The sequence below is a fragment of the Bos indicus x Bos taurus genome, chromosome 7 (genome assembly GCF_003369695.1).
Source record: "Bos indicus x Bos taurus breed Angus x Brahman F1 hybrid chromosome 7, Bos_hybrid_MaternalHap_v2.0, whole genome shotgun sequence".
Lineage (NCBI taxonomy): Eukaryota > Metazoa > Chordata > Mammalia > Artiodactyla > Bovidae > Bos > Bos indicus x Bos taurus.
The window spans coordinates 90,563,653-90,582,738 of record NC_040082.1 but is presented as its reverse complement, the minus strand read 5'-3'; the positions used below and the strand labels follow the sequence as shown (position 1 = coordinate 90,582,738).

General features: G+C 55.3%; 1 protein-coding gene and 1 long non-coding RNA gene across 4 annotated transcripts; one reads left to right on the top strand and one right to left on the bottom strand.

Annotated features, from left to right (window-relative positions):
* Positions 1–4,282: 4,282 nt before the first annotated feature.
* On the top strand, positions 4,283–17,627 carry LOC113895721. Its single transcript, XR_003511915.1, has 2 exons — positions 4,283–4,388; positions 17,306–17,627. It is a non-coding gene; the product is annotated as an uncharacterized LOC113895721 (long non-coding RNA).
* Positions 10,340–14,819, bottom strand: NMRK2 (nicotinamide riboside kinase 2). Of its 3 annotated transcripts, none has more exons than XM_027547246.1 (7): positions 14,639–14,819; positions 12,781–12,871; positions 12,224–12,272; positions 11,979–12,135; positions 11,393–11,536; positions 10,926–11,032; positions 10,340–10,658 (listed from the first exon to the last, which is right to left on the bottom strand). In XM_027547246.1, the coding sequence occupies exons 1-7, from the start codon at positions 14,662–14,664 to the stop codon at positions 10,573–10,575; spliced, it is 660 nt and encodes a 219-aa protein (XP_027403047.1). In that variant the 5' UTR covers positions 14,665–14,819; the 3' UTR covers positions 10,340–10,572. The 3 variants fall into 3 exon arrangements, with proteins under 3 accessions (XP_027403047.1, XP_027403048.1, XP_027403049.1); XM_027547247.1 differs by having other exon boundaries at positions 11,393–11,464; XM_027547248.1 differs by lacking the exons at positions 12,224–12,272; positions 14,639–14,819 and having other exon boundaries at positions 12,781–12,870.
* Positions 17,628–19,086: the final 1,459 nt, after the last annotated feature.

Below are 19,086 nucleotides of genomic sequence, written 5' to 3'. Positions count from 1 at the left end.
CTGTGTGAGATCACCAAACCATTGTCCAGGTGCCACCTGGAAAAGAAATGGGCTTCCTTGCAGTGCTGGAGGGCCTCCAGACCCCAAGAGGGGTGAGCCAGAGGCCCCCTGAAGGCTCTGGGGCACCAGTGAATAGCATTCAGCTAGCCAACCTTTATGCAGTTAGGCTGTGTCAGGGAGATAACAGGAGGCAAAGGAGGGGCCTCACTCTCCCAGTCTTTCTGATTAAGGCTTCCGGGTAGAAACCACAGCCCCCTTTGGACTCACACCTGCCCTTTCAGAATCCAGAGCACTTCTGTGCTGAGGGCAAATTCCCCAGTGTCATCAGGGTCCTTGCTCTGAGATGACCTCTGCCCCTGACCCAGGTCATCTCGAGTTGCTTTCTCAGTCTGTCGGCTAAGGGCACAGGGAACCACTGTGTGTTCACAAAGCACCTGCCAGTCTCTGTCCCCCACAATCATTTACTAATAGTGTTGACCCTTGGCAGAACCTGCAGGCTAACATGCTGTGATTCACCTTGTCTGGCAGGCAGGCCCCCAAGGAGCCCCTGCTCCTGCTCCCTACTCCCTTAAGAGCAGGCTGGCCTCATGGCAGTTTCTGATGACAGAATGCTGTGGAGGTGCTGGAGGTCACATCGGTTGGTAGTCTGCACAGACTGACTTCCAGCTGACTTCATTGCTGGCTTTGACGTGGTGAGATTTGTCCACATGTTGGACAGGCCTATGCGGCAAGTAACAGCCAGCGGGCAGCCAAGCCCACCAACCATGTGAGGGGTTCTAGCCATGGGTCCATCCCCAGTCCAACCTTTGAATAAAGCCCAGCTTGGGCTTGCACCTGAATTGCAACCTCCTGAGGGACCTTCAGCAGAGGACCCAGGTAGGCCAATCAAGACTCCAGGCCCACAACTGTGAGATGACAACACATGTTTTAAGGTGCTGGGTGTGTGGTAGCAGACTTGCACTGATGAAGGTGCACAGCAACGCCCCCCCACCGCAACTGGTTCACTGAGCGGCTCAACTCTCACTTCCCCTCTTTCAGAACCCCTTCCCTCTGCCATGCCCTCAGCCCCTTTTCTTTCAGGAGTGTGATTGGAGGGGCGGTGCAAGTTAGTGCTGAGTGCTACAAGGAGCATGGACCTCCCAGTAGGTCTGCAGAACCAGGGCTCCCTGTGCCTGGCTTTGTCTTCTTGCCTGCTTTTTGAGGGGCTTCCCTCGTGGCTCAGTGGTAAAGAATCTGCCTGCAATGCAGGAGAAGAGACATGGGTTCGATCCCTGGGTTGGGAAGATCCCCTGGAGGAGGAATGACAACCCACTCCAGTTTCCTTGCCTGGAGAATCCCATGGACAGAGGAGCATGGTGGACTAGTCCATAGTATTGAACTGAAGAGGCTTAGCACACACCCATGCTGCTTCTTGAGCGGGGTGGGGGCGGGGGGTGGGTAGGGGATGGGGAGTATGAACCATGGGAGCCATGAGTCCCGTCCCTCCAGCTGGTGGTATCAGGATGGACCTGCCCAGCGGTTGGTTCATATGTGTGAAGCTTGTTGCAAGGAAGCCATTGAAAGCCCATGTTTATCTCAGAGCTAAGCTTGTGCAGAGGATGGTGAATGAGGGAGGCTGGAGTTCTGCTGCTAGCTGCACCCTGAAACTGCAGAGATCCTCCTCACTACCTACCGCACCATGATGGCGACAGCTGCTCCCATCAGAGACACTAGGAGGTGGGGGCAGGAACTCCTAGACCCTGCGGAAATGAATTAAATCAGAGCAACTCAGAGTCCACGAGAACTCAGGCCAGCCAAGTGGTCCCCGGGCAGGTCAAATTCTCCAAGTAGATGTCATGACACCAGCTGCAGAGAGAGACGGTGGCGGGCACAGGGGTCATGATCATGCCTCTAGAGCCACGCCAGGAGAGGGTCTGGGAGGGCTCCAATTTGGGACGTTAGAGACCAAGCTTTATTTGATTGAAGTCACGAAAGTCAGAGAAGGTCAATATCATTGCCCCTTAGGTTCTAGTTGATCTGATGGTTCAGCTCTCAAGAGGGGTTTAAATTTCGCCAAACAGCTCAAGAGGGTGCTTCAGGGGATTTCCCTGGTGGTCCAGTGGTTAGGGTCCTGCACTTCCACTGCGAAGGGCACAGATTCAATCACTGGTCAGAGAACTAAGATCTTGTATGCTGTAAGGTGCCCCCCCACAAAAAAAAGTAAAAATGTGGATAAAAAAGTGCTTCAGGCTAATCTTTACCATTACTATCAGAACTGAGGTGTCTTTACAACTGATCTTTGCCACTGTTGCTTCTTTTGCCTGATAAACAGTCTTTCATCTCCGCATTCTTTTGTTTGCTAAGTGAAATGTTAGTCACTCAGTCATGTTCGGCTCTTTGCTACCCCATGGACTGTAACCCACTATATTCCTCTGTCCATGAGATTCTCCAGTCAAGAATACTGGAGTGGGTAGCCTTTCCCTTCTTTAGGGGATCTTCTGGACCCAGGGATCAAACCCAGGTCTCTCCCTTTTTGGGTGGATTCTTTACTGTCTGAGCCACCAGGGAAGTCCTTTGTTTCTTTAAGCTCGTTAATTATAGAGACCTGTTTTGGGATGCACACCATGGCCAGGCTTAGATCCCGAAATGACTAAGACCAGAAATGGCTTCTCTCTTGTCAAGAAAGCAGTGCCTGGTTCTGTTTCTTCAGCCCCCCTACCCTATCTGCTTCTGTCAGCTCCCTCAGGCTGGGGCCATGCATCACTGGGGCTATTTCCAGCCCTGGGCTGAGCTTTCTCACTGTTCCCTGAATCTGGGCCATGGCTTCCATCTTTCGGGGGAGGGTTGACAGCTGGCCCTGTAGAGAAGTTCTCCAAAGGTCAGGAAGCCTCCTGGCACTACCAAAGGCCAGCAGAGAAGGGTCAGGAGGGGCTGGAGCTAGGGGAAGACTGGGTAGGGGTGGGGGTCTTGGGGTCCCCTTGAGGGGAGATGATTTCAAGGCCACCCCAGGACAAGGACTCGGCACAGGGGGATCCAGCAACATCCTGTCGTTGCCCACCCCATCCATGTACCTTCCTGCCTACCTGTTGGGCAGGGAGCTGAGGCAATGTGGACTCTCCAGGGTGGTGGGGTGGGCAGGGTTCAGACCCTGGTGTGGACCAGGTGGGGCGTGGACAGAACTGTGGGTTGTGGCTGGGCTGCTCACCTGGGGGCTCCTGGGTGAGTGACTTCTTTTTCTCCTTTCTTTGTTTTGCCATGTGGCTTGTGGGATCTTAGCTCACCAGCCAGGGATTGAACTTGGGGCCACAGCAATGAGAGTGTGGAGTCCTAACCACTGGACCGCCAGGGAATTCCCAGTGACTTGTGTTTTAATCCCCTCCTTGTAGCCCGCTGGAGAGAGCAAGGGCCCCACTGAGGGGTCAAGAGTGGCTAGACGCAGGACGTCTGACACAGGCAGAGGAGTGGATGGTTCCTTATTAGTCATGTGGACTCACAGCTCCTGGAAGAAGGATGCCGCAGGCCCCTGGGGTACTTGGGGTGCACTCAGGCAGGGTGAACCCAGGGCTGTGCGGGGCAGGCTTTAGTGATGAGAGGACTAGGTGGGAGGGTGTTGCTGACTTGCTTGAATAATTCTGAGGGCTGGCGGGGCAGTGACAGCAGGAGCCCATCCGGTCTCTTGGTCCCTTGAGAAGGCGGGCGTTGGGCCAGTGGACCTCATCCGGGGTGGCTGGGGCCCTCCTGGTTTTCCTAGTGCATGAGATTGGGCCTTTTTTTTGGCCACATAGCATGTGGGGTCTTAGTTTCCTGACCAGGGATGGAACCCTCGCTCTCTCTGCGTAGAAGCGTGGAGTCTTAACCCCTGGAGCACCAGGGAAGTCCCAGATTGGGCCTTAACTGAGGCCGTCCACCAGCATCTCCATTAACCACGCGCCATTTGCAAAATGAGTCAGCTGGACCTGGGTTCACGTGGCCCCTGACCTGGCTCTTGGCAGGCAGGGCTCCTCTGTGTGCGCCAGCTTTGTCCTTGGAGACAGTGGTGCCCAGAGTCGGGGCAAGGTATGGAGGAAGGGGTATGTCGGGGCCCAGCACACCCCGGGCACCCCCTCACTAAGCGGGTGGTGTTAGATTGGGAGGCCTGGCCCAGGTGTCACCAGCCCATGCTGGGTGCTGCCCGCCTCTCGGGGGGCAGAGGGCTGTCCTTCCATGCCATCTGCCCTGGCCCAGTGGCTGCACGCCCACAGCTGCTGTGCTCCTGACCATACTTGGGCAAGAGGCGGCAGCCACTATTAATAACCGACGTGCCTGCCCAGGGCACAGGGTGGCCTATAAAGCCAGCCCCGCCAGCATCAGGAGGCTCCTTCAGCCCCCGAGACCTTTAGCCCCCCCGTTGTACAGAGAGAAAAAGAAAAGTAAGTACTGAAACCATCCCCCTGTCCCTCTGCCCAGCCCCACTCGGTGGCCCAAAAAGTAAGACACAGAACCATGGTGAAAGACATACCCCACGCAAAGGACGTGTGAACACAGCCTCGTCTCGGGGCACTTCACCGCCGGGCTGGAAGAGGGGGCAAGGGAGAGGGAGGGGAGGAGCAGGGGGCTGGGCCTTCTCCTGGACTCTCCTTGTCCTGAGGGGGCAGAGCCGGGGGCCCCTCCCTGGCCAGTTGACCCCAGGATGCCTGCATCCTGCAGTTATGGCTGAGGTGCTGTCTCCCCTCAGGGAGCCCAGGGCTTCCCCCAACCCACCCCACCCCTAACTCCCCAGTGTCCTCCACCTCACCCCTGCGCGCGTGTGTTAGTCGTTCAGTCGTGTCTGACTCTTCGCAACCCCATGGACTGTGGCCCACCAGGCCCCCCTGTCCATGGGATTTTCCAGGCAAGAATACTGGAATAGATAGCCATACCCTTCTCCAGGGGATCTTCCCGACCCAGGAATCGAACCTGGGTCTCCTGTGTTGCAGGCACTAGGGAAGCCAGTGGCTGAACCCTACCCCCTGGGGTTTTGTATTTTTGAGGGGCCCCAAACAGGAGGACTTACAGGTGGGCCGTTTATATGATGGCAAGTTGCTTCTGCACCCTCCGCCGCTCCCTCCCCTCCCTGGTTTTTCGAAGGCTGAGAGAAGCTTAAACTGGACGAGATGGCCATGAGGGCATGTCTTGGAGGGAGCACCAGGCTCCCTCCAGAGTGTGCTGGGTGGACTTGGGGGGTGTTCCTGGGCGACCGCGGAGGGCCTGTGACTGCCTGTCTCTCCCAGTCAGCCTGCTCCTCCCTTCGGCACTGGCTGTCCCCCCACCCCACGGTGTGCCCCAAGGACGCCCCTCAGCGTCCTGGCAGACAGGATGCCTGAGGTGGGGGCCACCACCTTCAGAGGCAGCTCTGACCCTGCGGGGACTCAGGTGGGGCGGGCAGAGTTACTGCTGATTAAGAGGGCCGGCTGAGTGCTACTTGATGTGGGTGGCAAGTGCTTGGGGTAGGGGCGTCCTGAAATAGAACGAGGAAGGTGGGGGCCAGGGAGCGGGCTCTGCAGCCTCGCCTCCCCCACCTCCTGGGCCTCTGCTGCTGTCTTCCCCCTCCCAGGGCTGTTAGGATATTCAGGAAGGGTCCCCCCAGGCAGAGCTCTGGTGGGGTGACCGGCCAGAAGCTTGCCTGGGGACGCTCTGCATGGAAGGTCACCCGCCCATCTGTATGTCTGTGGTGGGCTGGGGTGGGACAGGGTATCCCCAGAGGGACTTCCTAATCAGGGTGGCCTCAGAGGAGCCAGATTCCAGTGAGGGGCCCCCGGAATCTCTCCCATCCCCCTCAACCCCCAGCAATCCTGAGGACGCACCTTGTCCCCCCTTGGAGGTGAGCTGCCTGGTGCCTGGGGCCCTGTAGGGATCCAAGAAGTGGGGTGGCGGGCAGGCCAGGCCAAGTTCCTGGGGATGGGGCTGACTTGGCCCAGGAGGGTGTCAGCCACCAGATGAAGGGCTTGTGGGTGTGAGAGTGTCACATGGGTGTGCGTCAGGGTCTGTCCCATCCTGGGTGCTTAGCCTGGTCTACACAGTGAGTCCCACTCGGGGTGCCCCAAGTCGGGAGTAGAGTTTTGAGCCAGTTCTCTGCCTTTAGTCCAGCTTGGCTCCCCTTGGCTCTGCTGACATTCAGGCCAGATGGGTCTTGGTTGTGGGGCGTCCTGGGCACTGGGGGGCTTGGAGTAGCCTCCCTGGCCCCACAACCGTGATGCCAGGAGCCTCCAGTGTAACAACCACACAGCCCTAATGTCCAGTGTCACATTGCCCAGTGTCCCCTGGGCAGGGGGCAGCATCGCCCCCAGTTAAGAAACCCCAACCTGAGGTTGTTCTTGGCCTTGGGCATTCCAGGAAGGTGGGGTGCTTATCACTGGGTGTCCCAGGGGTAATTTTAGGGGACACGGGGGCAGGCTTTTTTAGTGTTTTTAGTGATGTGTTTCATTCTAATGCATGTCAGGACATGCAGGCTTTCCCATCCACAGCAAGGTCATAAGGTTTCCTCTTTAAGTGAATTTAGTTAAAACCAATAAAATAAGTGAGATTCGTAAAGAGAACTAATTACATACCGTACTGGTAGGGGAGTCTGCTCCAGCCCCATGATGGGGGCAGGAGGAGAATGAATGGCCACAGAAGGGACCTCAGAGGGAGGCAGTGGGGGCACCAGGAACTGGGAGGGGCTCCTCCGGGCCTGGGGCTGGGGGGCCTGGTGGTGATGGGTCCTGCAGGACTGTGGGTACAGCCATGTCCCAGGCCCATCTGCCTGTCCTGGAACCCTGTCTCCTGGGGCCAAGGGACTCCACCCCTGGGAGCCTCAGTTTCCTCATCTGGAAATCAAGAATAGGTTATTCTGATTGCCAGAGCACAGGAGAGCTCTCTCAGACTCCCCAAGCACCAGACAGGTGTCCCACAGGTGGGTATACCCACTCTATGGCTGGCCAGGCTAGGGGCGGGCCTCGGGCTCCTTGTCATGGAGGGTGGCAAGACCTGCCACAGACCCAGCAGCAGTGGGCTTCCCAAGCCCAGGACAGGAGGTGAGGCCCAGGGGGCACATTACCTGCCCAGGGGCTCTCTCCAGGATGGGCTGAGGCAGCTGGGTTCCAGGGCTGCCCACTCACGTTCCAGGCTGCCTGGTCTTGGGGCCTCCCATCCTAGGGCCTGGCCCTGCCTGGCACTGCCTAGAGACTGCCTGGCACTGACACAGGGGGTACTTGGTGGACACGGGAGGGGCGTGTTGGGTTATTCTTGGCGTTCTGTCTGGGGAAGGCACAAGTTAGCCTGGCCTGGAGCCTTCCTGTGGTGGGGCTGATCCGCTGGGCCCGTCAGACGGTTGTAGAAGGACTGAGAGATTGTTCCAGGGGTTCGAGTGGGAGGGCCATCTGGGGCAAGTGTGAGCAGCCTGGCATGCTTCCCTGGCTGGAGAAGGCCCTGGGTGGGCATTTCCAGACTGGAGTTCAAATCTGAACTCTGCTGATCGACCATGGGGAGGTCCCTTCCCTCTATGAGCCCTAGGGAAGTGGGTCATAGGATAACCCACCCTCTCCAGGTGGCTGGCCCCCATTAGGGAGCAAACTCTCAGTTTGCCTGGACCCGGGCTTTCCCAGTGTGGGGAACCCTCAATGCTGAAACATGGAAAGTTCTGTGCATGCTGGGTCAAGATGGTCCCCCGCCCCGCCTCTACTGTTTTCATAATGACCAAGGTGTCTAGTGACCCGGCAGGGCTCAGGCTGCCCCGGAGCCACCTCTCCCGTATCCTGGTCCCATCCTGGGCTATTTTGGGCCTGGTGACCGGTGGATCAGCGTCGCTGTGCTCCGTGCCTGTGGCAAAGGGCAGGACTTGGCAGCCCTACTGAAACTCGCTCCTGGCCCTGCCCCAGCTCCCTCCTGCCCTCCAGGACAAGGTGACCGCTCCCTGGGGCCCTCTACCCCAGCCCTCGCATACACTGTGTGTGTGCAGCCACTGCAGGAGGTAACTGATTCCAGCTGTGCAGACTTGAGGGTCTGCTACAGCCACTCAGCTGGGCCACGTGGCGTGGAAGAAGCCGTAGCTGACGCACACGTGAATAGGCATGACTGAAGGCCAGTGAAGCCTTATTTATAGATGCTGAAATTTGAATACATGTAATACATGTGTGTCATGAAATTTAATTCTTCTCTTAAATTTTTTTTCCCACAACCATTTAAAAATGTGAAGCCATTCTCAGCTTGAAGGATGTGCAAAAACCTACAGTGGGATGGCTTGGACCCAGGGGCCATCCTTTGCTGACCCAAGTACTACATACCCAGTAACTCTAACCCATTACACTGAGCACCTGATTTATTAGCAGGACAGTTATGTGCTGTTAGCGAGTTATGAGTATTAATGCATTTTTAAAAATCTTGTTCAATCACTAAGTCGTGTCCGACTCTCTGCAACTCCATGGACTACAGCATGCCAGGCTTCCCTTCTCCCAGAAGGGAATCCTTCACCATCTCCAAGAGTTTGCTCAAACTCATGTCCATTGGGTCAATGATGCCATTTTTTAAAACAATATTTTTATTTTACTCTTCTTTTTGGTCATGCCAAGCCCTGTGGCATGTGGGTTCCCCAACTAGGGATTAAACCCGCTTCACCTGCACTGGAAGTGTGGAGTCCCAACAACGGGACCATCAGGGAAGTCCGGCATTAATGTATTTTTTTATTAAAGTCACAAATGTCGAAAATTCCACTGAATAAAAGTCACATTGGGAAATTCCCTGATAGTCCATTTGGTAGGACTTGGTACTCTAACTGCAAGGAACCCAAGTTCAATCCTTAGTTGGGAAACTAAGATCTCATACGCAGTGTTGATGTAGCCAAAAAAAAAAGTTACTTTGGGTGATTTTTTTTTCTTATCAAAACCTGATGAATTAAAAAAAAATTATTTATGACATGCAGGATCTTAGTTCCCCGACCAGGAATTGAACCCACACCCCCTGCAGTGGAAGCACAGAGTCTTCACCGCTGGACCACCAGGGAAGTCCCTAGAAGACTTTGTATTTTAATTTGTATTTATGTATATATTTGGCTGTGTTGGGTCTTAGTTGCAGCACTTGGGTTTTATTTCCCTGACCAGGGATCAAACCCAGGCCCCCTGCATTGGGTGCTCAGAGTCTCAGTCACTGGCCCACCAGGGAAGTCCCCCAACTTCTCCTTGTATGGACACCAGTCATACTGGATTAAGACCCACCTTCATCATGACCCAGTCACATTCTGCGGTCCTAAGGGTCAGGGCTTCAACATATGAATGCGAGAGTACACAATTCAGCCCATAACAGTGTCATTTGCTCTTTGGTTTTGTTGATTTGAAGCAAGCAGACACTTAACAGGTTCAACAAATGTCCCAAGACTTGGTGTTCTGAGCCACGAGGTACACGGTTGGACGATGGCCAGGCAGGGAGGGACACCTAGGCCCTCCTGACCTTCAACCTGTAGGCTCCTTCGCCTTTGCTCCACTGCCCCTAGAGAGACTAAAAATATGGTGACCAATCATCTCGATTCTGAGAGATTTCTGGGGAAACAGGGCTTTCTGTGCTAAAACTAGGAAAGTCCCCAGTACGTGGGGATGGCTGGTCACCTTCCTAGTGGCTGCACTGGGCCTGAGCTGAAGCCCCTGCCCCTGCTGTGCTGCCTTCCATCTGCTCAGCCCTCTCTTCTTTGTGCCTTCCTCTGTGCTGAGTTATGAGGCTGCAGGGGCAAAAGGCAGTGGTGAGTGCTATGCCGGGTGAGTTCTGTTAGCAGGAAGACTGTTGAGAAGGGGCAGCATCCGAGCAGGAGGCTTCCACCTGGGATACAGAAAGCGAGCGATTTCCCAGGAGCCTGGAACCCCAAATGTGGGGTGGGGCAGGACTTGCAGGACGGACCCGCTGTGAGCCAGCCCTTTCTGTGGATCTCCACAGGCCCGTCTGTGAAATGGGTGTACACGATAAACTGAACCACTAGCCTTCTAGGGATGGCTCAGGGACACGGAGAGTGTCCTTATGAGCCTCCTGAATCATGAGAAGTAGTATCAGCTCCGATCAAGGGGGAGGTGCCGGGGTGCAGTTAGGGTGGGGCTCAGCCAAGACCTAGGGGCACCCTCAGGCTGGGCTGACTTCCCAGACCCTGCTCTGGGCCGCGCTGCACCATGTGCTGAAAGCTGGCAGGAAATTTCCCTTTCGAGGAAAATAGGCCCAAAGACCCTCAAGCAGCCACCCAGGGCCACGCTGCCGTGGGTCCACCAGGTGGAGACTGCCACTGCCTGGAGCTCTCAGCGTCACCCGCGGAGGTTACCAGTACACTGAGGAGAAGGGCCGGGCGGGGCCCTCTTGGCACCTCAAACACAACAGGCTGGACCCCAACAACTAAAAAACAGGATTAGGTTTAATAAGTAAGCCACCGTCGAGGTTATGGATGGATGCCTCGTGGGCCCCAAGCTGCTGGGCTATGAGTGGGGCGTCCACTCTCATATGTACAAGACTTCCCCGACAGGAATGGTCACGCAGTGTCTGGCTGCAGTGCCACCTGCTGGCTGCGCTGTGGCCGGAGCTGTGCGTGGGTCCCTGCGGTGGGGGCTGGGACCTTCCTCTTGGGCCTCGCTAGGAGCGGTTCAGGAGTGAGTTCTGGATGTCTTCTAGGACCTGGTGGAAAAGCTCCTCGCGGGACTTCATGCCGTCCAGGTACACTGCAGTCGGAAAGGCCGTAGTCAGGGGCCCAGGGGGCTCAGCCAAGGGAGGGCCAGGTCCCTGGGGCTGCTGCCAACCAGCTCACAGCAGGGCTGGTGGACTGCTGGGTCAGGAGGAAGCGGACCCGCAGAGTTAGGCAGCTGGGACGGGCTAGCCTCTGGGCCCCAAAGCAAGAGAGACTGCTGGTGAGACGCGAGGAAGGCCTTCCAGGTTTCCCACCAAGTCCCAGCGGGGAGGGGCCTGCTTCATCTCACTCAGGGACTTACCCACTTCCACACCGTTGGCCTCCATCTCCCGCTTATACTTCTGGTACATAGGCCACACGTGGCCGTCGAAGAGGCCAGGGGGATCAGGGACCGCGTAGCTTCGCTTACTGGGGAGGGAGATGGGCAAGAATGAGCAACACCCAGGTCACCTGGGGGTCGTGCCAGTGCAGATCCTGGGGTGCGGGAACTAGGTCAGGAACGGGGACCCCACAGAGTCAGGGGCCCCGTGTGGAGCCTGGGTGCCCCAACTTTCAGCATTTTTCCCAATGGGCCTGGGAGATGCCCATGGCAGGGCAGGGGTGGGTCATGCTATCCTGACCCCAGGCTGTGGGCCTTTGGAACCCAGCACCGGCCACCCAAGTGCCTGCTGCCGAGCAGTCTGCAGCTTCAGAGTGGCCGTGTGTCTGGCAGGCATTACCCATTTCCTGGTCCCCCCTGGGGACGCAGATAGGGCCCCCCAGGCTCACCTTCTCCTCCACTTGCACTCTTCGTAGGGGATGGTCAGGAAGTACCTTCGGCTGTACAAGTCCACCAGGGGCCTGGCAGGGGTGGAGGACACGGTCAGTACTCGTGGGCCAAAGCACACAACCCCAGAGCCTCCAGGCATGTTCCTGGGTGACAAGGATTGGGTTGGGAGAGGGGTCTGGGCTGATTAAGTTAGGGATGAGCGAGGGGACCAGCAGTGGCCAGTCTCCGGCTATGCCCACTGCACCCCCCTACTCTGAGGGTGGAGTGATCCCTCTCTCCCAATTCAGGGGCCCAGAGAGGTACAGTGTCTTTCCCAGGGTCACCCAGCAAGGTTGGGGATCCCACCGAGCCTGCTCTGTCTGAGGAAGCTGAGGTCCTACACGGAAGACTCAGTTCCCCCAAGAGGTGTGGGTTTTTGCCCCAGACCCTTGGGTCCGACTCCGAGGCGGGCCCCCGCCCCTACTCCTGTTGCCCCAATCCCAAGCCTCCCACACCCCCAGGCCTTGGTGTCCTGTCTGTCGAAATAGAGACTCGGTGACCTAGGAGGGCCCGCATTGCCCAGGGCCCAGATCCGGAGATGCTCACTTGTAGCTGTAGAGCAGGAAGCCTTCCAGAATGAGGATGTGGGTGTCTGAGGCGTCCAGTCGGACACTGACCCCGTGGGCGCGGGCGAACTTCCGGGGGCTGCTCATCCAGGCCTGCACGGTGCTCAGCATGGCCTCCATGTCCAGGGACTCCAGCACTAGGGGGCGGGAGACAGGGCGTTGGTGGGGGTGGGGACCAGGGGGTACTGTGGGCAGGGGCGCAGGGCTGCCGCCGTCCATTCTTACCGTCCCACTGTTTGAAGCCGTCCTCCCCAACTGCTATTTGGTCTTGGGGCTGAAACAGAGGAGCCCAAGCCGCGGGCTCAGTGCCCGCCTTCCCACCTCACCCCACCCTGGGGGAACAGCACCCGGAGAGCCCCCTGTGAGGGTCCGGGGGCACCTGCTTGCCCCATTCCCCTGCAGTTGAGAGTCACGGGCTCTGAGGTCCCAGGCAAGGCACTCAGAACCCCCTCCCCAACTTCATGACTACTGGGACCAGGAGTTGGGACCAGTTACAACCATAGTAAAGTTGCCCCTCACCCTCCACAAAGCAACGAGGGTGGGCTCAGAGCCCATTTTGCAGATGGGACAGTGGAGGTGCAGAGGATAAAGGGCACCGCCCAGGTGACACATCCACTCTGGGAACTGCACTTTCCCTGTCTGTGCCCTGAGAACGTGCCAGGCACATAGTAGGTGCTCAGTAATTGAGAACGCTGGCCCCAGGGCGCCCCCGAGGGGTCTGCCTGCCCTGAGGCTCCTTCTCAGGGCCACCTCCCTCCCCTGCCCCTGGCCAGGGCAGCCACCTTGAAGAAGTCATCCTGGTGGATCACGCAGCAGTTGGGCAGCACCATGAGGAGGTTGTTGGTCAGGGTAGTCTTGCCGCCGTTGGTCATGCTGTAGGCAGAGCATACATGTGAGGCTGCCTGGGTCCCTTCTGTGGGCCTGTCTGGGTCTGAGGGGCCCCCAGGATCAGACTGAAACCTAAAACACAAGGCTATGTGCTAAGAGGGTATTTCTATTCATCTAAAGTCAGGGGATGAGATGGTTGGATGGCATCACTGACTCACTGAACATGGGTTTGAGCAAACTCCGGGAGATAGTGAAGGACAAGGAAGGCTGGCACGCTGCAGTCCATGGGGTCAAGAAGAATCGGACACGACTGAGTGCTGAACAACAGCAACAGCAACAGAAAGTCAGGGGAGGGGTTCTGAGTGGCCAACCTGGGCCGCCCGGCATCCTGCTGCCCACTGCCCGCTCAGGCCAGGCACAGGCCTGCACTCGCCGGTGGGGAGAAACAGAGAAAAGAGCAGAAGATGTGAAAACAAGCTGCAAAGTTAACATGCAGTCTCAGGTGGGGTCAGGGAAACACTGCTTTCCGTGTTCAGACTCATTCAGTGTGACCGCAAACCCAGGAGGTGGGGCCGGGAGCCGGTCTTACAGACCAGCAAACTGAGACCCAAATGTGACTGAGCCTCTGCAGGGCTTTTAAAAAAAGCCAGACTATTAAACACGTGCTAAGGAGAAAACTGCAAACCTGGGAAGAGGCAGTCACCTTAGGACAAAGGGTGGGAATTCCCTGCTGGTTAGGACTGAGCTTTCTCTGCTGAGGGTCTTAGTTCGATCCTTGGGTGGAGAACTAAGATCCCACAGTCCATGTGGTATGGCAAAAAATATATAAAATCCTCAAAAAACAATGGGCAAAGCAGGGTGACCTGCTCAATCTCATCTGCCCGGGATATCTCTGGTTTTAGTGCCCAAAGTCCCAAATCCTGGGGATCCTTCAGTCCCAGGAAAAGCAGGACAATGGTCACCCTAAGGACTCTAGACTGGGGCTGTCAAAGGACACAGAAGGGTGATTGTCAGGCCTTCCTGGACGTGAGTGTCCCTTTGACCTGGCTGTCCCTGTCCCAGGAATCAGGAGTGGAAAGCTGAATGTGGAAGGAGGGAGTTGCAGCTTTTAAAAGAGCTGGTGGGAAAGGAGACCTCCATACCTGAAGCGGAGCAGGTTAGAACTTGCCTGACGTTAATTTGAGTTGTTGCTGACAGGCACACCGCGCCCTCAGGGCCGGCTACAGAAATGGGGGCCCTTGTCTCATTCTGTTAGGAATTTCAAGAGGGTGATGGAGCACTAAACCAAACGCAGGGTGGACCCAGGGTGACCTCCCAGGTTGGAGCTTCAGGCTAGCCCGGCTTCTGCTAAATGCTTCCCAGGCATAGTCCTAAAAGGCCACAACCCCCATGAAAGCAAGGTCCCTGCCTGAGGTCAGCAGAAGGAGCTTCTAAAGGCGGGTGCCACCCAGTGGAGTGCCACTCTGAGGACCCCACCCCACCTGCCCAGCAGCCTCCTGGGGTTGGTGTCTCCCCATCCCCACCCCCCAGCCCTTCAGAAGACCTGCCTAAGCTTTATAAAGTCTTCTGTCCCCAGGGGTCTAGTCTACTCTGGGTTCCGGGTGGGGAAGGGACTTCCAGTGGGGAATTTCCGAACAGAGGGCAGAACCCCACTCCCAGCACTCCGACCTTGGGCATCGGGTCCCTGCGACACCAGGCGCCAGGCAGCCCTCCATTCATTCCCCTGGCCTCCTGCCCAGGCCGCCGCCTTGGCCCGCACAGGGGCGCGCCCGGCCGGCCTCTCCCTCCTCCGCGCTCTCCCGGGCCGCTCACCCTCCGATGCCCACGATGTACTTCATCTCGGCGCGGAGGGGCGGCGGGGACCGCGGTTGGCAAGCTGACTCCTGACTCCCGGGTGCCCGGCTGGGCCCGACCCCGCAGTGCGTCCCGGCTTCATTGAGAAAACCCCGCGCCTTTATAGGCTGGGGCAGCCCGGAGGCCGCCCGGAGGGAGGCGGCCCACCGCCTATGGGGAGCGCGGCTGCGCGCTGAAGTGGGCGGGCGGGGTTGGGGGGTGCGCGCTGCACCTGTTCCCACTGGATGGAAATAGCTCCACTCTGCCTTTTGCCTAAATTAGTCACGGGTCGGCCAGGCAGAGGGGGTGCGGGTGGATGTCACCCCACTCCCTCTCCCCTCCTCCTACTCCTTCCCTCCTCCCCCTCCTGGCCAGGCTGCCCAGGGGACAGATAACCGGCCACACACCTTCCCTCCCTAAAAATATCCAGGCCGGTGTGTCCCCTCGCCTGACCCTGACATTAAGGCCGATTTTGGTGGCTGAAGAAAGGAACTCACACCTCCCCCCTGGGCCCGGTCTCCAGCCACAGCAGCCAGCCAGCCCCAGGGGCTCCACACAGCGGGGGACTTCCTTTTCTAAGGGGGTTGCTGCCAAGATGGGCTTAAAGTCCAGAGTGGTGAATCCCAAGATAGCTGCGTTCAGGACCCTGGCCACTGGAAAATCTCAGCGTGGCACCAGGGGCCCCACGTGAGGCCTGGCGTCATTGGGTTTAACCTCTGGCCTCTCAGCAGCTGGGTGGGGTAGGGTGGGGGAGGCATGGGTGTGTGGATCCCCCCCCACAACACACACACCTTACTGACCAGCTGGGACCATGTCCACCAGAGGAGACCTTTTGCTTTCAGGACCCCCTTTCTCACTCTTGAGAACGACCGAGGATCCCAGGGAGCTTTGGTTTAAATGGATTACTGTTGGGTCTTCCCTGTAGTCCACTGGTTAAAACTCTGTCCTTCCAGTGAAGGGGGCATGAGTTTGATCCCTAGTCGGGGAGCTAGGATCTCGCAAGCTGCTCAAAGTATGGCCTCAGTAAAGAAATAAATAAATGGATTATCGTTGTGGACAATATTTACCACATTATAACTTAAAACTGAGAAAGATTAAAGCCTTTTCAACTTTTAAAATGATAAAACTGCCTGGTCACATGAATGTAATATACATATATATTTATAATTTTATTGAGTTTTGGCTGTGCTGGTTCTTTGTTGCTTTGCTTGGACTTTCTCTAGTTGGCGTGAGCAGCGGGGGCTGCTCTTGGTTATGCTGCACAGCCTTCTTACTGCGGTGGCTTCTCTTGTTTCAGAGCACAGGCTCCAGGCTCGCAGGCATCCGTAGTTGCAGCACGTGCGTTCAGTAGTCGTGGCCTTTGGGCTCTGGGGTGCCTGGACTTCAGTAACTGTGGCGCACAGGCTCAGTTGCTCCAAGAAATGTGGAATCTTCCCAGACCAGGGATGAGCCTGTGTCCCTTGCACTGGCAGGTGGATTCTTATCCACTGCGTTACCAGGGAAGTCCACAAATATGATATTTTTAATGAAAAATAATAGTTTTTACAAAACTCAGGGAGGGGGCTAGATAAAATTTAAAACTTTTTTTGTATTGAATGACATTATTAAGAAAGTGAAAAGGCAAAGCAGGGGATGGAGGAAAATATTTACAAGTCATATATATGGTAAGGGGTTATTAGAATATATAGAGAACACTTACAAGTCAGCAACAGAAAGACAAATGACCCAATTTAAAAATGCATAAAGACTCGATAGACCTTTCTTCAAAGAAGATATACTCGTGGCCAACAAGCACATGAAAAGATGCTTGGCATCACTGATTATCAGGGAGATGCAAATGGAAACCACAGTGAGGGAATTCCTGGGTGGTCCAGTGGTCTGGACTCTGTGTTTCACTGCCAAGGGTGAGGGTCAATCGCAGGTCAGGGGACTAAGATCCTGCAAGCTGCAACCCCCAAAATGAATAAATAACCCACAGTGAGATACCACTCACACCCACTAGGATGGCCATGGTCAAAGAGACGGACTGCGTGTATGTCAGTAAGGATGAGAGAGATGGCAGTCCTGTGTGTTGCTGGTGGGCATGGGAAGCGGGGCAGTCTCTGTGGAAAACGGCAGTTTTTTGGACCCAATTTCACTTCAAAGTGTCAACCCAAGAGAAATGAAAACACATGTCTCCACAGATGATTGTCCATGAATGTTTATAGCAACACTACTCATAGGAGCGAAAAGGTGGAAATAACTAAGTGTCTATTAGCAGATGAATGGATATACACACTGATCCATTCTCCCACGGACTATTATTCTGCGATGAGAAGGGGAGAAGCCCGGACACTCTCTACCACGTGGACGGACCCTGAGGACACAGTGCTCAGTGAGAGAAGCAGGCACAGAGGGACACACAGGGCGTGATTCCACTGATGGGAAACGAGCAGAGCAGGCCAATCCACAGAGAGAGCATTTGTGGTTACCAGGGCCTGGGAGAGGGCAAATGAGGGGTGATTACTTGTAGACTGTTCTTCTGAGGTGATGAGAATGTTCTGCAATTAGACAGAGGTGATATTTCAGAGCACTGTGAATGCACTATCGCCTAATGGTATACTTTACAATAATGGTTAGTTGCATATTATGTGACTTTCGCCTCAGTTGACAACAACAAAAAGGCTGAGGACCCTTCCAGCTACGGTCAGAGAGAGAGGACAGACACATTGCTACAGCAGGAGGGTCAGAGAGATAACCTGCTGCCGTTTGTGAAGATGGAGGAGGAACCATGAGCCAGGGATGTGGCGGCTCTAGAAGACGGAAAAGGCAGGAGTCTGTTCTTCCCTGGAGCCTCCGGAGGGACCAGTCCTGCCCCCATCTTGATCTTAGCTCTATGAGACCTGTGTCAGACTTCTCACCTCCAGAACTGTCAGAGAATAAATTTATATTGTTTAAATAAAAAAATTTTTTTTAGGTTAAAGAGTCATATTCTGTGCGTGTGTGTTCAGTTGACAAGTTGTGTCCGACTCTTTGCAACCCCATGAACTTCAGCATGCCAGGCCTCCCTGTCCTTCGTTATTTCCTGGAGTTTGCCCAAGTTCATGTCCATTGAATCGGTGATGCCATCCAACCACCTCATCCTCTGTCGCCCCCTTCTCCCCCTGTCTTCAATCTTTCCCAATATCAGTGTCTTTTCCAATGAGTCAGCTCTTTATATCAGGTGGCCAAAGTATTGGAGCTTCAGCTTCAGCATCAGTCCTTCCAATGAGTATTCAGGGTTGCTTTCCTTTAGGATTGACTGGTTTGATCTCCTTGCAGTCCAAGGAACTCTCAAGAGTCTTCTCCAACACCAGAGTTCAAATGCATCAATTCTTCAGTGCTCTACCTTCTTTGAGGTCCAATTCTCACGTCTGTACGTGACTACTGGAAAAACCATCACTTTGACTATATGGACCTTTGTCAGCAAAGTGATGTCTTTGCTTTTTGACACACTGCCTAGATTTGCCATAGTTTTCCTGCCAAGAAGCAATCGTCTTCTAGTTTCATGACTGCAGTCACCATCCACAGTGATTTTAGAGCCCAAATCACTTTAATGTCTGGTTTAAAAGGGTTCTCACATCTGCTTGTGGTTCAGCTGGTTTCCATAGTTGTTGTGGTGGATATACAGGAGAAAGGGCTTCCCAGGTGGCACTAGTGGTAAAGAATCTATCTGCCAATGCAGGAGCCATAAGAGACATGGGTTCCATCCCTGGGTTGAGAAGGTCCCCTGGAGGAGGGCATGGCAACCCACTCCAGTATTCTTGCCTGCAGAATCCCATGGACAGAGGAGCCTGGCGGGCTACAGTCCATCGGGTCACAAAGAGTCAGACATGACGGAAGTGACTTAGCATGTACTCACAGGAAGAAAAATCTAGCTTTACACATAGATAAAGGAGGATTTTTAGCCTGTTTTAGGTCATCATGGGTAGTTTTCTTTGTCCTACAGCTGAACAGGTCGGAAGGAGGTTTATGGAGGTGGATTGTTCTTTTTCACTCTCTGCTCCATTAAAGGCCATTGGTCCATCTTTGCACTTGGTTTCTTTGCTTGTTTTTGTTAAATGATTTTGAAAATAACTTTGTTTATTTATTTTTGGCTGTGCTGGGTTTTCGCTGCTCTGTGGGCTTTTCTCTAATTGTGGCGAGCAGGGGCTACCGTCTGGCTGTGGTGCTGAGGCTTCTCATTGCGATGGTTTCTCTTGTTGGGGAGCACGGGCTCTAAGGCACATGGGCTTCAGTAGTTGTGGCTCGTGGGCTCTAGAGCACACGCTTAATAATTGTGGTGCCCCCTGCTGTGGAAATATTGAGTCCTAACCACTGGACCACCAAGGAAAGAAAACGAAAGGGTTAGATGCTCAGTCGTGACCGACTCTTTGTGACCCCATGCACTATAGCCCAGCCAGGCTCCT